At 47.3% G+C, this 20,721-nt stretch overlaps 1 protein-coding gene across 1 annotated transcript in view; it reads left to right on the top strand.

The window, feature by feature from the left end:
- Positions 1-20,721, top strand: part of DDX56 (DEAD-box helicase 56) — a 786,153-nt gene that overhangs the window by 693,745 nt on the left and 71,687 nt on the right. Inside the window, exon 12 of the mRNA XM_069618962.1 lies at positions 10,270-10,375. Within this exon, the coding sequence (XP_069475063.1) occupies positions 10,270-10,375 (106 nt within the window). The remainder of the gene's footprint in view (positions 1-10,269; positions 10,376-20,721) is intronic.

The following is a 20,721-nucleotide window of genomic DNA, read 5'->3' as shown; positions in this document are numbered from 1 at the left end:
ACACTGGATGTGCGCAGGGCTGTTATGCTTTAAATGGAAAGAACTAGACCACTGAGAAAGACTAATCAGTTCTTTGTCTCGTGGCAGCAGGAAGAGAAGGAGATGCAGTTTCAAAATCCACTGTATCTAGATCGATCGTATAATGCATCACCCTCTGTTACACTCTTGCTAAGAGAGAACTACCCTTCAAGCCAACAGCACACTCTACTCGAGGCACTGGGGCTTCCATAGTATTCATTGCAAATGTCCCTCTTGAGTCCATTTGCAAGGCGGCAACCTGGAGTTCTGTACACACCTTTACAAAACACTACCGTCTAGATGCCCACTCTAGGTCTGATTCACAGGTGGGACAAGCAGTATTAAGACACCTTTTCTCTACTGTTCCTTCTCACAGCCCACCTCCAACTGTGGGTACTGCTCGCTAGTCTATGCACAGCATGTGATTCTAAGCCGATTAACAAACATCAGAAGACAATGCATTACTTACCGTAAAAGCATTTCTGATGGTTGTATCTGCTTAGATTCACATGCGCCCACCCTTCCTCCCCGCTCGGATGGAAGGAACATAGACATCCTTTTATCTCTCTCTTTTCTGTACTCACTGACGTCTATAAGGCTCCCTCAGGGCAGAGAAAATGCAAACAGAGGGACCTCGGTGCGTGAGGGATTGTGGGTACACTGCACGTCACTATAGGGATAGTGTTACAGACACGCCTTGGCAATGTACCCTTTTTGACTACGAAAAACAAAATGCAATACTCCGCAGTGACCACTGGATGTCGGACTATGCACAGAATGTGAATCTAAGCAGATACAACCATCAGAAATGCTTTTACAGTAAGTAATGCATTGTCATATGGTCAAATGATCAGAAATTGAGAATCTGGAATAGTTGGAGCATAACAATCAACATCATGGTCGAAGATTAGACATACACAGAAGTCGTATTATCAGGCATAGAAGAGTAAAAATCAGGGTCAGGAGGAACTCCCTGAAGAAAATAATTTCAGAGAATCCGGTTGCAGTTCGATGACCCTTTGGGCAAATATTTGCATCGTCTGAGAAAAGCAGGTAAGGAGCTTGCACCACAGCCCACTAATATGCATTCAGTGTCTGGTTTCGAGCACCAATCACTCAACTCCATCCTGCGGATAATCAATAGATCGGTAAGTCTAATCACACCTGGACCTGTTCTCTGGCGCATCCACGCAAGAACCTTGTTGCGCAAGGCTTCTTTAGTCTCTTTATCATTAGTTTTCCGGATATTGGTTATAATGACATTTCTCTGGTCCATTACAAAGTCATGAGAAGACGTGTCCTTTATTGTAAGCATTTGTGACTTTTTTAATTGTAGATTTCGTAGCATTGTCCTCTTGAGTTTAGCGTTCATAGCTATTGATTGTTTATCCTCTTTATGTTCAGCAGTCGGCTCATATGATGGATCAATTTCCTGTGTTAAGGCTACTCTAACAGTTTTTATCTTTTTCTTACATTCCAGCATTGGCCCAGTGGAACCCAAAGGCTCCATGCTGCAGGAGTCGGTTTGAGTGGCTTGATTTAACGTTTTCCTTTGTAAAAAAGGTTTGACAAGCGATATTCAACCCAGAAACCTGGGACAAATCGCAGGTGCTAGCAGGCCAATGTGTCTGGGAAAAGGTACTTGTTTTAGTCGGCCATGAGTCCGCTACCAAGTCATTTAGAGCGTTCGCCAGGATGCCAAGATCAAACGGGTCCTTGCATAGCAAAAGTTCTTTAGCAATATTGGCCATAAGCACAGGCCATTGAGGAAGACCCTCCCTTGCAAGGTGGGAGAAAGTTGGGGTGTGGGTGACCGAGGCCTTGACAGCAAAGGATCATTGGTGAGCAGCTCTGGTGTCCTGCTATCCATAGAGCTCTGTTAACTAATCAACGGTGTCTGTGCTGAAAGATCAATCTATAGAAGGGGGCTAACCAAATCATGTGTGAGGTTAGGGGCTTTATCCGGGGAGACAAGATCTTAGACTAGTGTCATTTTTATGGCAGAGTGAATACATTGCTTATTTAGCACTCTGAGTCTTCTGCGCTCACTGAGTGCTAGAACCTCCAGGACGCGGTCACTATTGATCGCTGGGGAGAGGGCCATAGGGACTCCTAGACCCCCTATAATTGGCCTTGGCGTGGGCATAGTACCCTTCTTCTGTGCCACCATACTGGTATCCAGGTTGGTGGGCATATAACATGTACGAAGTGGTCAGCTGACTTAACAAAGCAAACAGGACAGAAGCATGGTCTCCCAGCAGGGGCCTTACCACTCAGAGTACTCCGCGTTCAGGTGGCCCACAAAGGAGCCGCTAACCCACCACCGGGCATTCCGCGTTTCCACGTTCCGCGCTCCTGCCCGAGGACCACAGGACTTGCCGAGGAGTCTGGAGCCTGGTGCTGGGTGGAGAGGGCTCAGTGAGAAAGCAGGGTCTGTCGCTGCCGAAAACGCCAGAGGGCTGGCATCGAACGCCAGCAGCAGACGTGGAGGTTAGAGGAGAGAACCTAACCAAGCGTCAAGCTGTGTGGAAAAGCCTAGAGCTACCGCCGCTTCTGACACTTCTGGTTCACTTTCTCCAATATACAAATTGTCATTTTTTATATACACTAAGCTTTAGAAAATAATTCATGCAAGTACTACCCACACAATAAATTCACAGGAGATTAAAAGGTAGCACGCTTTAAATCACCTAATAAGCAAACTTCGATTAACTCTTGCAACTTAAGTTACCTCTTTCTTAACCACCCTATACTAAATGAGTCACAGAGTCGAGGGGAGCACTGGGGATTCAGTGACCAAGGGCTGAGGAGGAAAGAGGTAGGTAAGTAGCAAACAGATCAAAGTTTATGAGGATGTCGATTTGCAGGTAGGTAATGGTTACTTTTAGCAGTTTAGAGTGGAATGGGTAATTCACCTCAATGGGACTTAAGGTGCCCTTGAGCGGGGGTGCAAATTGCCAAGGCAAGAATCTAGGCTTGGAACAGTACCTTATCAATGAAGAACTTGGGGCAGCAGGTTGATCCCCAAGGTGAGGCGACGGTGGTCCCTGGGTTTGGGTTTCATGGCCTGAATGGCTGAAGAAAGAACTTTGGAGGAAACGGATGGATGCACTCAAGCACTGGGACGCCCAGCAGTGGATCTTCGGAGCACTGGTGTGTTTGAGCCTTTCACGGTCTTTGGTTCAGCGACGGTTGCCGCCAGGGAGACTTTTCTTTGGTTCTCGGTCCTCGACTCAGTTTAGGGGACTTCAAGGAGTGGAAAGGGGTCATTGCAGGCCCAGAAGGATGCCATGAGGTTTCAGCTGGATCCGCGCTTCACACGATATTACACGGTAAAATGGAACAGGTCCCAGGGTATTGGTAGTTTGCAGCCGGGAGGATCACAGCCCTTCGTGGGATGGTGTAAACTGCAGATGATCTTCAGACTGGCTAGGTCCACCAGTCCAGGGAAGGAGTCGTCTGCAAGAGATCTTCCCAGTCGCTCAGAATTCCGGGTCTGGTCTTCAGCAGTCACTCAATGGCTCTGGCGGTCGCTTGGAGGTTGCTGGTATGTCTTTCAAATTCTTCTTCGGATCTTAAATTCAGTGTTCGACTCTGAGGGTTCAGCTCCAGGACCCTCGCCTTTCATGCTAGAAAACTGGCTGAGCCCACCAGTCAATATTCAAGCCTCCAGGGGGACAACCAGCCTCCGAGTTCAAACTGGTTCCAGGCAGGTGGACTCCAGGACAAAAAACAGGGGTGTTTGTTACCTCCCCCCACTCCTGTCCTTTCAGGCACTCCGAGCACCTTGGCAGGCTTGTTAAGGTAAGCCCGCCAAAGACAAAAAAAACATCAAGACCTCCCCCACCCAGGAAGGTAGAAGAAGGCTCAAGTAAGAACTAGTCTTCATGAATGGGTCTTAAAGTACAGCCACCATTTTAGGCAAATGGTGACCCCTGTGTCCCTACTGCAGCTCCGAAGACCACCTGCGGTCGAAGTCCATAAAAGGTCATGCAAATAGGTACACTGCGACCAGCCTGTCAGATTAACTTGTAACAGTAACTAAAAGTTACTGGAATAGTGAGAAAAGGGAGACAATGATTGCCCTCCGCACGCCACATAAGGTGGGATGTGCTGCTCTCACAAAATAAAATATAGGAGGGGCTAAAAAAGGTCCCCCGCCCCCCCCTTCCCCCTCCCCCTGCACTGGTAACTGTAGTTAACCCAGGTAAAATGAAAAGGAGAGCTCAAGGAGCCTCCAGCAACACTGCACAGAAAGTGCCATATGCTGCAATAGTAGATGCCAGAAAAATATGGAGGATAGCAGAACTCCAACGAAGAGTATCAAAAATAGATAAAAAGGGTTCCTAAGTACAGAGTAAAAGACTGACTGTGTGTAGAAAAGTTCCCATTCACTCAGGATAAATAGTCCAGCAAAAATGCTGGTGGACACACAAAGTTTAAGAATTACACTAAAGAAGGAAATTCTACCTAATGGCTATATTTGTTATATGTATAATACTAATTATTTCCCTGCTTTAGTCCCTAACAGTATTGCATTGCGTTCAATTGTTGAATCTGTTAAACTAAAGTGAGGTGGGTATATCCAATTGGCAATCCACATATTGGTGTGTATATGTTAATAATGTTTGCTTTAGTAGTGTGTTTAGTTTGATGCAACCGGTTAAGAGTATTTTTCACTTACCTGTATGGACCTCTGTTCCTTACCAGTGTTTTTGAGTGTCAATTGTGCGCAGCACAGAACCTACTCCTCAAAGGTCTAAGCATTGCTACTCTACCATACTACCATTAAGTTTGGCTAGATTTCAGTGTATACCTTGTCTGGTCCACTAACTTGTCTCTTCTCAGACCCTCACCAGTGTAGGTTGTGAAAAATAGTTTTAACAGGGTTCAAATCACCAATAGTTTTCTGGCCTCAGAGCTGTTAAGGTATATTTCTAGACTCTGGCCTGGTTGACAGATTTTAGGAGGCCACTCCAGTTATGGTGAACAGGGAGCTTAAAGTTCAATAACTATTAACATAAGGATAACCCAGGGGCAGGATACACAACCCAGGTTTGACTACCAAAGTTGAGCGAGTGCGTGGAGGGGGGAGTGAAAGGGGAGACAAAAGACAAAGGGACTTGTTCCCAATGTTTTCTTAAGGAGGACAGGGGTCAGCAACTCCCAGGTATGCTTACTTAAAATCAGATTTTCCCAGATATCGTGATGGATCCTCTTGGGGTAACTGGAGGCCTCGATCTTCCACCATTTACTCCGGTGAGAGGCGCTCTGTGGTTGTGGGTTCGAGCCCCTATCTCTTACTTTGCAGTGAATCACTTTTAATGTTCCTTACAGACCACAATATGGTGGACTATGCACAGCAGAAGGGGCTCTAAACGGATAAAAGCACCATAAAGACTTAACAGTTGTGTTATATATATATATATATATACACATACAAACAATGGGTGTGCATACCCTTGTTGTTCGATATTTTCTTCTCCTGGCTAGTACATTGAGGACCTTGACTGCTCCATTACATAGTCAACCCATATACAAAGAAGCCCTGCAAAGTAGGCATCGCTTGATCTTCCGGAACCCTAATCCTAGGGTTTAAGAAAATCCTAATGTGAGAATGCTCCTTTTAAGGGTGTCTTTAACCTGACCATTTCTGACCCTAGGTTAATAATTAAAGTTCTTGTATGTTGATGAGGTCAAAATCAAGCCCAATGCCCCTGTCCGGTTGACAGCCCGCATCTGTGACCCGGCGCACCCTTTGAGGCCACATAGGCGTTTATTTGACCTGATACTGACCGACATGTCACTGAGGGAAGCAATAGCAAAAGCTATTCGCAACTACTTTCAGGAGAATCCTGCCAGTCTCTAGTCAGTGGCCATCACCTGGGACAAAATGAAGGCGGTCGTGAGGGGTGAATGTATGGCGCATATAGCGGCCTTCCGGGAACCTGAGGGAAACAGGGACACAACTAGAAAGAGAAATGGTTGAGGCAGAAGATAAACATAAAAAAGGTGATCCTCTAAAAGTCACTGGTCCCTGCAGCTGGCTCGTAATAAACTCAAAGCCCTGTACGCGGATGAAACAACTTAATCGCTTTTAACCACGAAACAGGGATACTACACCAAAGGAAACAAGGCTAATAGATTCTTAGTCAGAAAATTGGCCAAGGTTAGATGACCCATCTTTATAGTGGGACTAAGGGGATACTCTGGAAGGTGCAATATGCGGAAGACTTAAAGCTTCAATTAGCTGCCGCTCACCTGACCGGGCACTATGTCGGCGTCCCCCACCCCCTGAAATTTGGTAGCGAGAGGCCTCCCTCGGGCACCTTCGAGGAGCCGAGAGGGAAGCCCTAGAAGCCCCAATTACCCTGAAGGAGGAAGACGCTGTTATCAAGTCATTGAAGTCTAGGGCCCCTGGCCCAGATTGGTTCACAACCAGATTCAATAGAATCTTTCAGGCCCAGTTGGTATCTCCACTAACGGCTCTGTTCAACTCCTTTCAACAAACCCGATCAACCACCCCTTCCATGCAAACGTCCTCACCAATCTTATTGTTAAAACCGGGGAAAGATCCTAATGATTGTGCCTCTTAAAGCCAATTTCATTGCTTAACCTTGATGCCAATATCTATTCAAATGTCCTAGCCAATCGATTGTCCCGAGTTCTCTCCCAACTTATGGATCCGGACCAAACGGGATTTATTCAGGGTAGGTTGACGGGGGGCAATATTCATTGGGCCCTAAACCTGGTAGAGGTGGCAGCCTCAGATCATTACAACTACCCTGGTCATAAGACCCCTGTACCCAGCATCTGCATGCTCTGCAGGATCAGGTTTGGCGAACTCTAATTCTGGGAATGTGTCAACTCCACTGGCAGAATGTAGAGTATCACTCAGGTCTCTCATTCTAGATTCCTGGTCAATACGTTCCTCAGGAACTTGTCTTGTACCATAAGTAACTCCCAAAGGAGTAACCTCGTCGTCTTCTGAAGCAGACTCTTCATAAATTGCTGACATAGATTTGAAAAAGTCTGACTTGGGCAAAGGAGTGAATCTCCTTTCTTCCTCTTCCATCTGCTTCGAAGGAATTGGCAAATCCTTCGAAGTTGTTTTAGGGGTCTTTGAAGTCTTCGAAGATGACTTCGATAATGGGGTCGAGGATGTTTATGGCTTTGAAGTAGAAATTATAGACGTCGTCGAAGTCTTCGATTTGTGTTTCTTGTATGGCACTGGAGAAGTGCTCGACTCTCGAAGAGTCTTCGACGGTTTTACGTCGACTCGAGTTTTTTTGGATTCCTCGACGCTACCGGTCTATGCCATGGTAGCCTTGGACTTCCCTTTGTCGTCCAATGGAGTGACTTTAGGGATATGGCTTTTTCGAGGGTTTTTCGAGGGGGTCGGGTCGCATTCTCAAACCTCCATCTTTTTGTGGAATTCTTCCGACTTACTGGGAGAATCCGATTTAGTCGGACAACGAATTTCTTCGGTCGACTCTGAAGAAGATGATGATGAGGGAGATCTATGTTTCCTCTTCATTTTTTTCGATGATGACGAATAGTGTCTCGATCTACTCCTAGATCGAGATCTCTTTGAGTGCCTATGGCGATCCGATTCCTTAGAATCAGTTGCTTTCTTGTGTCTTTTTGACGTAGCCTTCTTTGAGGCCTCCCTCCCCACCAACAGTTTACCTCTCCTCTCACAAAGATCTTTGTCGGTCATAGACTGGCAGGACCTGCAGTCGTCGGTTCGGTGACTGGAACCGAGACACCAGAGACAAATCCGGTGGGGATCGACATCTTAGAACCACAATCTGCACACTTCTTGAACCCAGTCCTGGGTGTCGAAGGCGTTGAAGATGACGACATTTTCTTCACAGAAAATAGAAGCGCGCCGTTCTCGATGGCGAAGCGATCGGAAAAACTGACCTGAAGCGACGGGCACGGCTCGAGCTATTTATACCATCGGTGACGTCGACAGAGTACGGAGTCCATCGAGGGACAATCGACGCCACGACCTCGAGCACAGCGCCCTCTGCCGAGAACATTCTTTTCCGAAGCAGCAAAGCTGGAGATAACGAATTATCACAAGATGAGGAATACGTGGGAGGACACAATCAATTTGAAACCTCCTTATGGGTTAACCTGCGACTTATAGCCCCCATCCCACTCACCTGTGGAACTAGGCGGGGTTGCCCCCTTTCATTGTTATTCGCCCCAATAACGGAGCCCTTGGCCCAAAAGATATGGAACAACCCCTCCATTGAGGGATTGGTAATTGGCCAGATAAAGAATAAAGTATCTCTTAATGCAGATGATGTTCTACTTACCTTAACTAACGTGCAAGCTTCCCTACAACGCTCTCTCTCAGAATTAAAATCCTTGGGTCAAGTGGCAGGTTTTAAAATTAACTACAATAAATCGACTGCGCTAGGGGTGGGTTTATCCGTGAATGACATTGACATTCTCTCCCTCCACCCGATTTGCCCTATTAAATGGAACAGTGACCTGGAGTAACTGGTGGTATGAATTGCAGCTTCTCCCCGGAAAGGCTCTATGCGACCAACTTTCCACCTCTTTTCAAAGCATTGGAAGCTGATCTGGTAAGGTGACTGACTCATGAAATCTCATTAATGGGGCGCATTACGCCTGCAAAATGAACATTTTCCCTGGTTCCTTTTCTTCTGTTCGCCCCTCCCAGTGGGGATCCCGCTAAGCCCCCTTCTCCATTTACAACAAAAGGTCTTTCGGTTTATTTTGGGGCGGGGGGCAGAAAATCTAGAATCCCTAAAATGTTGATGGGCAATTCACATCTGGGTGGCCTAGGTGTTCCAAAATTACATCAATACTATGCTGCTGCACAATTGGCGAGGCTATTTACCTGGCAGGTTCCCTCTAACAAACCAAAATGGGTTCACGTCAAACAGTCCAGGATTTCACTTCCACTTCACTCCCTCCCACATGTTCAGGAGTGTCTGTCTGCTGTCTGCATGTTTCTGGGACTGGGTGTTAAGGTATAAGGGTACCCCGGGAGGTATAGGCCCACTCGCACCAATTTTCCATAACCTTTCTTCACCCCGGGCCTGCAACCTGGTAACTTTGGGCACTGGATTCGGGTGGGATTGCTCACTGTAGCAGACCTGTTTCACGATGGCCAGCCTTTACTTTTGACATTTGTAAGGAGAAGTTCCACTTGACTGAAGCAGACGGATTCACATATGCCCAACTTCGCCATTGGATCATGCACCCTGCAGTCAACCGGGGAGGGGGGGCACTTGCAGTCTTGGGCCATTTGAACTTACCCTCCAAAACGGGTCGCAGGTGGTAAACCTATTTAAAATATATAAACTACTACAAGATGACCCACTTACTTTGGAGCCCAAAAATATGCCCCAATGGGAGGAGCATCTGGGTTGCTCGTTGGACGACCGGGAATGGTTGGACATCGTGACGAGGAGCCACGCTTCCTCCACTTATGTAACGAACAAAGACTGCGCCCTTAAGCTGGTGCTTCGGTGGTACCTTCCCTCACCTCAGTTGCATCAGATGCAGGGGGACCTGGACCAGTCGTGCTTGTGAAAATGTGGAGCGCGAGACTTATACTTTCATATGTGGTGGGACTGTCCCCTAATTCAAACCTTCTGGGGTGAACGAGTCTTGACTAAATCGAGGACATTACTCACATTAGGCTCCCTCTTCAGCCCAAGGGGCTCTTGCTGGGGGCACCAGTTTCAGGGATACACCCCTGATCCAGGAGAACTGCTAAGCTGATTACTCAACTCCTCCTGGCTGCTAAGATTACTATATCCCGGGCCCCATATTTGCCTTATGGTGGATTAAACTCTGGGGCATTTTAGTGGCAGAGAAAATTACAGCAGCCAAAGGGGACAGGCTACATCAGTTCTAGGAGGTCTGGTCCCCGCTCCTGGACTATGAAGCAGAGTTCCCAGCTTTAACATGCAAACAACAATTACCAAGACTATTCTTACAAGCACAGTAGCCTCTATAACCTGTCGCTGAGGTGGGGTAGGGGAGGGGTGATGGGTTGTGGGAAGAGGGGACTCCTGTGGGATCTGCCATCTGTGGCTCATTTCCGATGGTTTAAACTTGATGCATGTAAGGGTACTCCATGTTGCAACCGACTTAATGCTGGTAAAAAAAAAAAAAGTTCCTGTATGGGGAATCAAAGTAATGACATCTTGCTTTCTGCATGCTAATGTTGTTATTCACATTTTTTCTTTCTTGCGTTTCTAGACTTATTTTGAAGACAACCCCCGAGATTTTCAGTTGCTGCGTCACGATCGACCACTTCATCCTGCTCTGGTGAAACCGCACCTGAAGAATGTTCCAGAGTACCTAAGTATGTGCCCTGTCGTATGCCTTTCTGGCAGATTGTACATCTAAAAACCTCTGAAGCCTTTAACATATTGAATGAAGGAGTGTCTGTGTGCTGTCTGCATTGAGAGCTCAGTAAATTCTCTTAGAGCCGCTAGGCCTGCAACCACCATATTTGCTGTCCTCCCTTTGACTGCATTGATGCCACAATTTGCTTTGGGTATGGTTGTGTATGAAGTGGTTTCGGATTCAAGGAGGCTGAGGGGTTGAGAGAAAAGAGGGCTCGTTAAGAGTTTGGCGGTATGGGACAAAAGTGGATGCAATAGTTTACCTGCATTTTTCCCGCACTACCAAACTAAAGGTTTGCTGGTATTACCTCAGCTGGTATTTCCCAGCAATTTGTGGAGGTGGTACCTCCAGCTTTAAGCTGGAGGTACCACCTCCACAAAAATCGCCCGCATTACCATACAGGAATACCAGCAGAGGTAATGCCAGCAGAAATTGGGATTAATACTGACAAACCGCCACTTGTAATCTAGTGGTTATACCAGCTGACCAAGTGGCAGCATCAGTAATTCCATTTGCAGGTATTCTGGCGGATTTACCACCAGAATACCAGCAAACTCGTAATGACCCTCTTTGTCTTTTGTTAGAACGTGATCCAATGCAATATTTGGACAGGCAGCACTTTAAACTGATGGACTCTGGATGTAGTTGTCTGAGTGATGGATGTAGTTAAGTCGCGTATGCTCCTTCCTGGATTATGATCCAGGAAAGATGTGCCCTTTAAAACTGATCTTTGGATAGAGTTGTGGTGTCTAGAAATAGTTAACTGAAGTGGGTAATTTGATGTGATTAAAATCTTTAAAAATAATGGCCTGTTTCTTCAGTAATAATCAGGTTGCTCAATAGATGTGTTGTGTGGCGTCTCGCCTAATGGTGGCTCTCTGTGATCAAATGGTCTCTGCAGTTTGGGATGACACAGCATCCACTGTGAACATTGGAACACACATGTCTCTTGTCACCCAGACGTGTTTTACAGGACACAACTTTTGGGGACACTTTGTGCTATCTTTTGTCCCTTGACAGCCAGTATCCTGTAAATAGGCTTGCATCAGCAGTGAGTCCACAAGTTAGGAAACCAGTCTGGTTCATAGGGGAAATCTTACCTAGCGAATGGGTGAACTGCTGTTTAATGCAACAAATGTTGATAAACACTATGTAGAAATGTTTGAAGAATAATGGGTATTCTCCTGTGGTGTGTAAGATCAATCTTTAGATTTCTTTTTCTTTTGCGTATTGTGCCATAGTATATTTCGGTACATCAGAAAGTTGTTAAATGAAATGTTTTCGGAATGTTGCTCTTTTTGAGCTTCACTGCTTCATTTGCTGTTGTGTCCATCCTGGACCCTAATAATATTGCGAAATTCCTAAAGATGGCACTGCTCAGCAATGCCATTTCATGTGAACTCCCCCCCACCCCCCAGGACCACACACACATTTATGGACACCTTGGGCTGCTTTGGGGTTGATTCCACTTTGCTTCCTGTCTCCTCTGGGCTTCAGCATTTTACATTTTGGTCAGTCATCCACACCTCTTGGCAGAATTACTGGAACAATTTTCGTTTTTTAGGTTACTCTACAACCCTTCTAGTCAGGCAAAGAGTTCAAGTCCAGGTTGTGCTGAATTTTTATTGCAGAAAATAATGACTTTGTATGAATGGTTAACCTGTACATAATGCATGCACAAACCTCAGTGAGGAGCAGGCAACTTGGTTGAGAAAATGAAGATGGGAAGTAAACCTGGGGGTTTACTGAAGATGTTGTGCCAAATCTATTCCACTGTATGCGGTAGCATAGTCTTGCATTTCCTAGCACCTTCCATCCCCCATCTGTTTCTTTTGTGCCCTCCCACACCTTTTCCGCCTTGTCTTTTCATGAGCAGCCCTGATGGTACGATTTCCTTTCCGATCCCTGCATTTTACTGTTGTCTATCGCATATTGGGCAACATGCATGCCTTCAACAGATATTCGACTGGCCAACCAGCCATTTCCTGTGCTTTGCAACTCTCTTCATAGTTGAAGACTTGAACATCTATGTTGAACCACAAACTCCTGAGTCCAGGACTGCTCAATAGATGGTTCTCCTCCACTAGCTCTCCCATCCAAAGCCCAGCATTGGGCCATGGAACAATTCTAATATCCCAAAGCCCAAACTAATTTTGTATCACTTGTCTCCCCACCCTCAACCCTAGGGTCCTTTTCCTTGTGCTTTCTTGCTCCCTTTCTTCCCTTCTTTGCTTTTGCATAGTTTTGGAGAACTTCTTCCTCAGACAAAATGACCACTATTCTCTGACACTGGGCCTTTCTTGCTGATCGCCTCTCTCGTCCACATCCTTGCAGCCCCAGCACTTTTCCTTTCCTCGGATATCCTCCTGGTCTGATTGCTTGCTCCTGTGCTCTATCCTTTGACAATATCCATGGTGCTTGATGGAGCAGTGCAGAATGAGGGCCTGGAAACTACCTGCAGACCAGCTGATGGCCCAGCACAAATATGATGATGCGTTTTTCAGGTCTAGGAGACTTGTATTTTTTATTTTTCATTTATAGCAGTGCACATAAGCCTCAGGTATCAGGGCACTAGTTACAGAAGTACAGAGACAGTCTTAAAGTGCAATCCCATGCAAACATTACATTGTGCCGATGGTTCAGAACGGGATCGACAAAGTTAGGGTAAATGCATAGTCAAGCAGCCACGCCTCATGGTGTGGGGGGCTATCTCAGGTACCAAATATGAAGTAAGGTATACAGAGGTTGCGGGTGCCAACCGTATGGAGGCAAAGGGGGTGAGGGTTTCAGGTATACAACAGGGACGGGAGATGATGCAGAAAGGTATGGTATGGTCAGCAGTTAACCCTTGGGCAGTAGAGGAAGTTCACTCCTTGTGGATGCTGGGTGCAAAGGGGAAAAGAAAGAAGCTAGATGGCACATGTTAGTCACAATGAGTTTGTACGTAGGATTATAGATGTACAACAACTGCAAGACACAGTAGGGGGTAGCCTCATTACCTTAACGACCAGGAGATTGCAGCCCACAATCGGAAAGAGTACGGTGGCATTGCCCGTAGCCAGACAAGGGCCTTAAGTAGGGCCTTAGGTGTTTGGTCGGCACAGTCTGCCAGATAACGCAGTCCTTCTGTAATGAGCTCTGCCAATCAGAGCTCGACATTGTTGTCATAGAGCAGCAAGGTAGCTGCAGAGTGTCGGGGTTCATCCGAAAGGCTGACTTGATGTGTGGGAGGTGGCCTGCCGGCCATTTTTAAATGGTGCAGAGACTCCGTCTGGACATCCGAAATTTACGGCAAACACAGAAGATGCTGAGACGTTATCCCAAGGCTTAGTCTCAGGAAAAGTGAGAGAATGGTAGGGCTACAAACAGAATAATATAAATAATTGAAGTTAGTAAATATTTTAAAATACAATTATTTATTAGGCTTTTGGGAACACATTAAGCATATAAAAAATCACAGGGAAGTAATGCAATCAAAATGCATGCGCACGCACGAGCAAAAACAATTTAGTTAGAATAATCACAAAACAAATTCCCTCCATCTATTGAAGCCCAGCCCTAAAATGTAAGAGGCCTTGTGTCCAAAACTCACAAGTTGCAACTATGGTTTCTTCACAGAAGGTTTCAGAACTGATGCAGTGGGCTGTGGTGGTGCTTTGAAAGTTCTTAAAAGTAAATATTTTACCCAAGTCAGTTAAGGACCCCACTCTATCCCCCAAAGTAAGTCTTAGGAAAGGAACCTTAGCCCAGGTTTGATGACCAGAGGCCAGGCCAGAGGGAGTTTAGAGGACAAGGACTCTGCACCCAATGGTACTCAAAGGAAGACTGGGGGTTGAGACAAACGGGTATGTTCACATAGCCCTCTGACTCAGATTCTTCCAGGTGACCCTGCAGCTCTTCTGGAATCTGCTGGGGGACAAAATCTTCTGTCCTCGCTTCGGGCGAGGGAAGCCCAGAGTTCACGGGTGCAGAGGTCACTTTTCGGGTCCAAAGCTGGATGCGGTACTCACCAGACGGTTCCAGTCAGCTTCAAGAATTAGTCACTCAAATGAACAAAAGATGCAGATTTAGGCAGTGCCCGACCCTTCAGGACCTCTCACGGGAGTCCAGAGTGCTCCAGCAGATGTCACTGCGTTCTAGCTGTGAACACAGAAGCAGCCCCAGCACAGCTTCTCTTAAAGTGAGATGGCTGACAATGTGAGAACAGACGACTTTTGTCATGAGCTGAGGATATTACAAGTCCCATAGTTCTGCTTGGAACAGCGTCGGCTGAAGCGAGGTAGCCCAAAAGGGAGCTGGTCAGTCCACCAACACTTTTGAAGGCTTCCAAAGCATGGATCCTCGAGCAGGGGTCGTGACTGGTTGTTACCTCCAGTCCAAGGGTCGAACAACTATTTGGGGTCTTCTAAGATCAGGCAGTGGAACAGGGCTTCGCTGGGCCAATCGCTGGAATCAATGCTCTGGTCAGTGGCTGCTTTTCTTTGAATAAGTCTTGGTTCCAATGGTGATCTGTCAAATAGCTGCAGGATCCCTCCTTTTATCCAAGATTCAGGCTCGGAGCTAGCCCAAGCCAACCAATGGTAAGAGTCTGCAACATTCAAACAGCCCAGGGTCATCTGTCCAGCAACAGATTTTGGGGCAGCAGAGAATGTGGACTCTGACAAGACAGTCTCAAGCTCCTCCTCTGTCGCTCACACAAAGCCCCCACTTGCCTGTAAAAGCCACAGCTTTGACTGGGAAAGGGATTGGCATCTAATACATTTGTTTACCTGAGAAAGCAGGAAGAAGTCCAAAAGACAAGATGACCAAAAACAAGCAAACGTTGTGTTGCACACTCATTTTATGGTGCTTGCCACCTTTAGTAGCAATTACGGTAAATGCATAAGTGCACAAGAAAAATATCTCAAATGGTGAAAATCACACAACTGCAACTAGCTTTTCTTAGGCACATTACCAAAGTAACCAAAAAGCCATTAGATAAAAGGTTATCAGGATTCAAAGTATCCTAACTACACTTTACTTTCAGGTGATGTGTGCAATTGTAAAAATACAAGAATTCCAAAAGCTAGTTTGTCTTTAAGTACTGACAGTTTGGGGCTAGTCAGTTTCCCCATAAGACTGAGTAAAATAGTTAAGTGAAGTTAATCTCAGGGCTTTAGTTCCCTTCAAAAAGTCAGGACAGGTTACAATATAAAGCAAAACGAAGGGTGTCCCATAGCAATCTATGGAGGGAAAGGTGCAAAAAAACACTACCACACCACCTGTCCTCTCACCCCTGACTAGGGACAGAGGAACCTAATCCACCCCTGGATTGGTTTTATGTTTCAGTCGATTATACAACCTGGAAATCCCATCCCCATTGCTATGTTGAGTACCTGGCCTATGCGCAATGCTGCAGTCAAAGCCTTGAAGGCGTATGGCCCACTTTAGCAACTTGGGGTTCTCTCTTCATGTTCATCAGCAATTTTAAGGATGTATGGTCAGTCTGAACAGTGAAGTGGAGGTATAGAGCATGTTGACCTAGACAGTCCATGTCCAAACTCCACTAGCATGCTCCCCAATGGTATGACATAGCCTCCAATGGGACGCAAATGTGCCAATGTAGGAAAGCCTTCCAATATCCCTTGAACAACAAACCTACCAAACATCCCACCAATAGCTAACACAGGTAGTGCCAGCAGGATAAGCCTATACAACTGCTCCCAATGCACTGAAGCTCAAGACTTTGTCCTATACAAGGCATGCAAACTACTAGTCCTAGCGCGACTCAATTTGTCTGTGACAAACACACGTAATTGTTCCAAAATGTTCAGATGGATACCTGAATAAGCCCTGTGGTCCGATTGCGAGGCTACCCTATTCTTGTGAATAGGTGTAGACTGTGTCTAGCCATACTCTATATGGATAGTGTGACTAAGCAGCAATGCTTAGACTAAATAAGTGTGTCAGGAAGGGTTCAGTTAATCACACTTGGCTCTATTGTTAACACAAGTTAGGCATAATGTATACAAATAGTTATTTATTTAGGCCTTACATAAACTCTTAGCAATGAAATAACACAGATAAATAACACACTAAAACATTCACTACTACTATATACTCTATTCTATCAGCTCCTGAAACTATACATTTGACTGTAAAGAAGGTGGAAACAGTAAGACGTACCGTGGACTTTTCACCAGCAAATCTATCAACTACGCCATTATCGAGACACAGGCAAAAGATGTTACCGACATAGAGAATTTTGGCTCATCAAAAAATATGGCCATCTATGTCACACTTCAGTCTTTGGTTAGACTCTATATTATCTTGAGCAAAGATTTGAAAGCCAACTCAAGGATGATTGCAAAAATCTGGCATAAAATTGGCCTGTTCCTGCCATATCAGGAGCAAATTATGTAATCTCTACACGCTTCATGCTGTCAGATGCGTTTTGTGAGTCGCAGATGTCTCTGCCTATGTATATCCATCTGTCTCTGCTGAAATTTTGCGGCTTCCAGCGATAATTGACTCTCCAGTGGTCATTCCAGTATCCACACCACCCACGGGTAGGGGTGAGATTGATATCAGCACGGAGGAAATACCGAATAATCTTGAAGACAGAAGGGTGGATTCAAATTTGGATTTGGTAGTAGTGTCTCATATGGGGAAAGCTAAACAAAATCCAACCACAAAAAAACGAAAACGTCCCACAAGAAGAAGCACTCAAAGTGTTTACGTTCAGTAAATCTTGCGATCCTGACAGGATGGTTCTGCCTGGGGAGACCTTGAGTGAGCCTCTTTCTCCATCTAGAGACACCTAAATATGAAAAACTAAGAAAAAGAAACTGTGGATGAGCACACACTCAATAAGACTATTACAGGGAAAAGTTCCATCTTGGCGTATTTTTCAGTGCCCCTACGACAAACCAGGAAGATCATGGTAACCTCTCCACCTCCTTGGTAGTGACTGACCGTGTTCCCCCTCCGGTTAGATCTAGATATCCTTCAGCAGAGTCAGATGGACACACAGGCTCCTAAGCTTGATCATTTGAAAGGGAGTGATATGTCTTTCTAAAGTACAGGTGTTCGACTTCATAAGACTTCTCTTGGTATTAGGGACCCAACTCTTCATATAAGTCTGTGCTACACAAGACGGTAGAGTGGCTGAGCAGCCAGATTTATCTTAGGAGTTATGTGAGGTGTAGAGCAGTGCAATGAAATCAGTTCACACAGGTATCCAAGCAAACACTTAATCAATTAAAGTTATATTAACATTTGTATATTTATTTCTGAGGCTTGTTGAATCTGCTTAGATCACATGCTGTGCCTAGGCCGACATCTAGTGGAAGCTGCGGAGTATTAGTTTGTTTTTCGAAACTCGAAAATGGGCATCGACACAGGGCGTGCCAGTAATACTATCCCTAGTGTGACGTCCACTGTACCCATGATCCCTCACGCGTCTAGGACCCTCAGATTTTTTTTTTCCGCCATACTGGTCGGAAGCATTCCGCAGAGTTCCCTGCCCTTAGCCATACTTTTGCTAAAATATTGTTATTTCCTCATTTCTCCACCCCAACGTCGAGTCACTGAACATCCACACTCGACGCTGGCACGGAGAAAGAATCGACCGTCGAGAGCTGCACAACGGATTTGGGCCTCAGAAGGCCTCTGGCCTCTGCCCTGCAAGTAGGGAGAGTGGGGGGTGGACATACTCTACACTCTTTTGGTATAGGTACATTCTTATAGATTCCTACACTTATTAGCCCGCTGCCACAAGGTGCGTATGGAGGGTACCCCTTTCCAATTTTGCCCCAAGTGCAACCGCAAGTACCCTTGGGTTGACCGGCACACCACGTGCAGTCTCTACTTACCGAGGGACCACCCCGAGGCTAACTGCAGAGCGTGTAGTAGGTTAAAACCGAAAACACTAAAGGACCGTTCGATCAAGCGTTGGGCCCACCAAGCCAGGCGTCAAGAGGCCATGGCAGCGGAGGGCGCCTTCAGCAATGGCAGCGACGCCGTGCTTTCGGACGGCGAGGGCGACATAGCGCCAATTGACAACCAAGTGCAAGTCCCAGACCTCGGAAGGTCTGGCGGCAGGGCGGCTATGGGGAAGACCCCAGGCGACACAAGCACTACCCACAGCACTTCCACAAAACACATGAAGTCCAACCGAGACTCGACGCACACGTCGAGTACTCGGAAAGAGGCACATAGAGAACGGTCCAAATCGGTGTCCTCTGGGCGTTCTCGATCTGGATCGCCGCATGACTCCAGGCAACCATCCACTGTTGCCTGAAGTGCCTCGCTCCCCAAGGTAACAGAGGTTCGATCGTCAGAAGAAGAAACCGACCTCTATCCCCAGTCCGCACTCCAGGAATCGGCGTCAACAGGCCGCGCAATGGCTGCTCCTGAATCCTAACCTCCACTATCCAGAGATAGGGACACTACCCCCGAACCTCGGCGCCAGGCGTCGAAAGGCTCCGGAGGGGGGGGGCGAAAAAACAGGGTAACCACTCTTCTCCAGCATGGGGTCTGGCATGGATTCACATGCTCATGAATATTCCCCGTCGTCAGGCCGGGAATCCTCAGTATAGAAAAAATCAGTATCAGTTTCGTTTCTAATGTCTTTCTTAGTAACCAATTACTGGTCTCTGGGTCATACTGCCCCCAGCCAATGACTGCCCTCTCCCTAAGCCCCGCCTATGGCAGCCATCCTCAGATTTTTACCGCACGTTCAAGTGTTGGGAGTCCTTGTGCTGTTGCTCTCGAGCTTTTGCTGCGTTTTTGCACTTTTTCAGGAGATTTTTCTAATTTTTCGGTTTAATTAGAGCCTCAAGCTTCACTGTTTCTACATCCAATCAACGGGGACCCGTTTGGAGTTTTCTACGCCCCTCAAGGGTGAAGATTTCATCGAGTTACGCTTTTGGAGGATTCCAGAAGTTCCGACGCCTACCCCGGACATGGCCCAGGAGAAAGGAAGCTCGACACCCGGGAAGCTGTTCAGGACCTGCCCTGGATGCCAGCTTCAGAATGTGTTCAAGGAGGACGAGCATTGGCTATGCCTCTACTGTCTCCATGAGGACAAGACGCACACGGAGAAGGACTGTGCGTTTTGTGGGAACATGTCAGAGCGGACCATGAAGGATCGCCACCTCCATCTCGCCAACTGGCTGGAAGGGAAGAGTCCGTCAGGCAAGAAGAAGAAAAAGAAGTCCGAGCGGTCTTCTAAGTCCTGTGAGGGCGCCCCGGCGATGGGGGCCCAACAAAAGGCCAAGCACCGCGGGCACTGGGAGCACCGAACGGTCGGGCTCCTTGGCTGCCAGGCAGGGCTCATCCTCCCCGGCGCCATCAACCACGAGCCAACGCTCTGGCTCGGGTAAGAGGAAGTCCGAAAACCTGGCGAACTTCTGGAGAGGCCCCGGTCGATCTCGAAGATTCCGGCAGAGGGGGAGCGAGGCTCGGACCCTCCCCCCAAGGTGAAGGCCCCAGTCATACAGAAGGTGACGATGGCCTTAATTCACCCTGCGAAGACCTCGATTGAGGATGTCGCAGCGGCCCTGGCTCAGCCTGTGGAGGCTACGCCAGTGGAGGCGACCTCAGGATCCAGTGTCTCCCTGCCACCGCGGAGGGAGTCGTCTTTCAGGCACATTGGGAAGACCCCCACAAAGTCCTCGTTGGAAAAGGAGGGGGAGGGGCTGGTGGCCATCGTGGATACGGACACGACCTCTGAAGAAGAGCTCATCGAAGTCGTGGAGGAGGCCCAGCCCATCGGGAGGGATCCCGACGAGAGCGACGGTGTTGCCGACGAGGTTCCTGAAGAGCCCTTGCGCCCGTCTTTTCCGGTGCTGCAGGGCACTCCGGCGGCCATTTTGTCAGCAGTTCAGTCCTTATGCTCAGAGATAAGGACAAGGTTGCCCCTCCCCCCGACGGAGGTACCTGAGCCAGACCCGACGGGGGAACCGGAGCAGGGACCTTCGGAAAGTCCACTGCATAAGAAGAGGACGCATCCCCCGCCACCTCTCCCACCTCTGCGGCCTGCTCTGCCTTCCCCCCGGTCTACCCACGGGGATGATACAGGCACGGACACGGCTACGTCAGGTACAGGCGACGACGGGACGTGTCCCCTGTCGCCCCCTGCTCGGGCCTCCCTGCCCGACGAGATTGGATCCTTCCATGCCATGATTTCCAGGGCATCCGAGCTCTTACAGCTCTGCCCAGAAGAGAAGATAAAGGAAGGGTTCCTTTACCAACGGCGCAAGGCTAAAAGGAAGACGGTCCTCGCCGTACCACTTCTTGATGACATCTGGGATGAGGGGC

This window comes from Ambystoma mexicanum, chromosome 10, assembly GCF_040938575.1.
Source record: "Ambystoma mexicanum isolate Mex_15411 chromosome 10, UKY_AmexF1_1, whole genome shotgun sequence".
Classification (NCBI taxonomy): domain Eukaryota; kingdom Metazoa; phylum Chordata; class Amphibia; order Caudata; family Ambystomatidae; genus Ambystoma; species Ambystoma mexicanum.
Note: the sequence above shows the minus strand (reverse complement) of the source record. Positions and strands in the feature narration are given on the sequence as shown.